Source organism: Bipolaris oryzae (assembly GCF_000523455.1).
Source record: "Bipolaris oryzae ATCC 44560 unplaced genomic scaffold scaffold_70, whole genome shotgun sequence".
NCBI lineage: Eukaryota > Fungi > Ascomycota > Dothideomycetes > Pleosporales > Pleosporaceae > Bipolaris > Bipolaris oryzae.
Window position 1 is genome coordinate 54 of NW_006911346.1, and position 3,377 is coordinate 3,430.

A 3,377-nucleotide genomic window follows, 5' to 3' on the forward strand; every position below is an offset into this window, starting at 1 on the left:
ATTGTGCTTTTCAAGCTGAGGTAGAAAGGCAAGAAAAGCAGGAGGCTTGCACACACCGCACCCTGCATAGGTTTTATCAGCCATTCTTACTTCCCTTTCCCCTCCCCCCTTTCCTCTCTCTTTTTTTTATCAGACGGAAAAGGAGAAGTGGATTGTTTAAAGAGAGTGAGGTCGAAGAAGGTTGATTGTATCTCATCTTATTACGCGGACCCAACGATCGAGGAAAGGGACGAAAGAAAGAGAGAGTATTCAAGAGAAAAGAAGGGTAAAATCGAATAAGCCATCATGTCTAATGTTCAGGAAAAGCCGCTCAATGAGTAAGTATAATATGAGTAAATTCAGCGCAGAGCGCAGTAGACCGAAACGTCGTTTCTAATAATGGATGAACAGGCTCCTCTCACGCTCAATGGTGGACATCTACGTCGGACCCGAAAACACACACTGGATCCTTCACGAAAAGCTCCTCTGCCACCACTCGCCCTTCTTCCGCAAAATCTTCTACTCCAAATCCTCCACCTCCTCGCGCACTCAATCCTTTGGCCTCCCAGATGAAGAAGACCTCCCCTTCAAAACCTTTGTCGGCTGGCTCTACTCGTCCAGCCTGCCTGTGCCGCGCGAGGAAGCCGACCTCGGCACAGCCTTCGATCTGTACCTGATGGCCGAAAAGTTCGAGATCCCCGCCCTGGTCGCCGACGTCCTGCAGGTCGTCCGCGAGTGGTACAAGTACAGCGATTCGTACCCTGGACTCCGCCGTGTACAGTATATCTACGCCAACACCGAGGAGTCGAGCCCCATGCGCCATATGCTTGTCCATGCCGTCGCGCGCATGATGGTGGTGGCGAATACGGGCATCCCGCCGCACTGGGATAAGGCGCTGCGCAAGAACGGGCAGCTCGCTGTTGACATTATCCGCGCGATCCAGGACTGGCGGCTTGACGAGGAGACGGTGCCCGATGCGCGTGAGGAGCCGGCCGAGGGTGAGGAGCTTGTGGATGTGGAGGGCGAGACGAGCAAGTTGGATGAGCAGGCGGAAAAGGAAATCGATCCTAAGATCGCGGGGAGGGACGATCCTCCGGCGTCATCATCTTCTGTGTCTGCGGATGAGAGTGCTGAAGACTCTGAGGACACGGTTGTCGAGTCCCCCGTTGAAGAGACCAAGGGCGTGCAAGGCGCTGTCAAGGGGAAGAAGGAAGATGTCAAGGCTAAGACGGCCCCGGTTCTCGAGAAGGAGTTTGGCAAGTTTAGCTTGAACGAGCGGGGGAACGCGGATTATGGTACCCTCAAGGCGTAAGAAGTTGTGCGCCTCTTGCTGCTGCTAGTTGAAGACGGGAGGGGGGGAAGAAAAAGGAAGAGTGTGAGGGATCATCTTCACACATTCCAGCACTCCCTTCTCTTTCTACGAGGCTTGGGGAAAAAGAAAAGGAAAAGACTTTAGGTGGTGAAGGGGGGACATGGCAAAAAATGGGAGACTGGGAAGCTGTGCCACTCTACACTGGACATTTTTTTTGGTTTATTTTTCTCTTTTCTTTCCTTTTCTCTTCTCCAGGGGGAGGGGACTCTCAATTGGGTATAAGCATATGTAATAGCTTTCCTCTTTTCCTCTCTATTCTTCTCCTCCCCCCCCTTTTTTTTTCTTCTTGTTCTTCTTCTTCTTCTTCTTCTTACCCGTGGGGTTCAAGATTGCCAAAGTTGTTGTAGCCATCTTGTTTTGTCTCTCTGTATTGTTTAGTTGTGCTTTCTACTACAGTGTTTTATTAGCATGGTATGAGGTAAAACGCATGAAATGAATTAAAACGTTTGCCAACTTGAATTTCGTCCGTGAAATTTTGATCTACATTAGTGATTCAGAGACATTTGCATATACTTCTTCTCTCCTCGCACATGTCGAGTAATTTGCAAAGTTGAAGAGCATTCCAAATATGCATGAGGGAGGCTGGAAATTTGAGTTTGATGCTTGCATGAGGCCGTGGATCACAACATTTATTTTACTTCCCGGTATAGAAAATCAATGCATTAAAGTTTGTTCCATTGCCTGCCTTTTTTTTATTTTAGAAAAGGCAAACAACAAGGGTTATTTTTATCGCATTGCAAGGGCGGGAGGCAAAGGTTCAATTGTCAATGCACCATCCATGGATGGAGGAAACCCCCTGAATCAGGCAATCCATGACGAGTCATCTACCCCTAGGACCATATTCGGTAGGGGATGTTCATAGTAATGTCGGCTTGACCCGACGATCAGTGTATACCTACATTGACGATAACAATAAGATACCTTGCGATAGCAGTACTTTTGTCGGAATGGCGACTGATGCAGCCGTCTTACCAGGATAGAGTTTCCGGGGTAATGCGGAAAGCTAATCATCAAGGGGCGGCGAAAAAGGGCATAGTTTGTTTGTTTAGGGTGGTTGTGATGGCCGAGAATGGATGCGCAGCTCCGGATTGAGAGGGGAATAGTGGTTGGCGGTGACGAGGGTGTGAATAGAGTAGCTGAGAAGCATATTGTCGTCATGGACGGCATAGCGCGATGACATGAACTATCAATGTGTTGAGAGAGTGGCCAATTTTATTTTGTCGTGGTAGGTTTTTTGTTTATTGTCCGCTCGGATTTGGCAAGACGAGAGCCGGCGATGCTACAAGCAGTCTGCTGTGCATCGTGGACCACGGCCAGCTCAGGGTCCTCGGTGACACGGCATGGATAGTGCGGTCATGCAACGGTGTTTTTGAAACGGTCCTAGGCGAGATGCAAAGAGGCCGGTAATGAAAGCTTGTAGCATCAGGAAGGTACTTGGTTATACAAGATCTATACGTGTTAAAGTTGTTTTTGCGGATGAGGGAGTTTGCTGGAGCTAATGACGATCAGTGGAAACATGCATGGGGGGCTTTTTGCGGAAGGCGTCCGCAAAGTTTGCGTAGTCGTTGGAGTGGAGCCCCAAAGAGACGAGGCGCATGGCAGATTACAGCCCTGTGAGACTGAACACGAGGGCAGAGTATTGGTGCAACGGCAACAGCAAAGAATTTGGGACGGCAGACGTGGGCGGAGCGAGTACCGAGTGAAGAAGGTGGGACAGGCTTGGGAAGTGGGAATGGTAGTACGGAACCGGTTGTTGTCTAGAGGCGGCAGGAGGCGTTGTTTGGGTCGTGTGAGTTGAAGAAAAAGGCCATGGAGTGCTTCATGTTGAGAGGGTCTAAGGAGCCGGACCGAGATCCGGGACGGGCTGGGAGCGTTTGGGCGGGCGCCAAGGACGTCAAGGTGAGACTATTCGCGAGTTTGCAGCAGCAGCCAAAGACGAGGCACTGGTAGGGGCGTGATTGGCGATTGGCAGTCACAATAAGCCGAGGACCGAAAGGGGAAGGCCAAACGATCTTTTGCCGGAGTG

General features: G+C 50.3%; 1 protein-coding gene across 1 annotated transcript; it reads left to right on the forward strand.

The window, feature by feature from the left end:
• Positions 1-285: 285 nt before the first annotated feature.
• COCMIDRAFT_96055 (uncharacterized protein) lies at positions 286-1,291 on the forward strand (the record flags this gene model as incomplete). The annotated part of the gene is made up of 2 exons (XM_007690053.1): positions 286-317; positions 391-1,291. 2 exons carry the CDS (start codon positions 286-288, stop codon positions 1,289-1,291), a joined length of 933 nt encoding a protein of 310 aa, XP_007688243.1.
• Between the last annotated feature and the right edge of the window lie 2,086 nt (positions 1,292-3,377).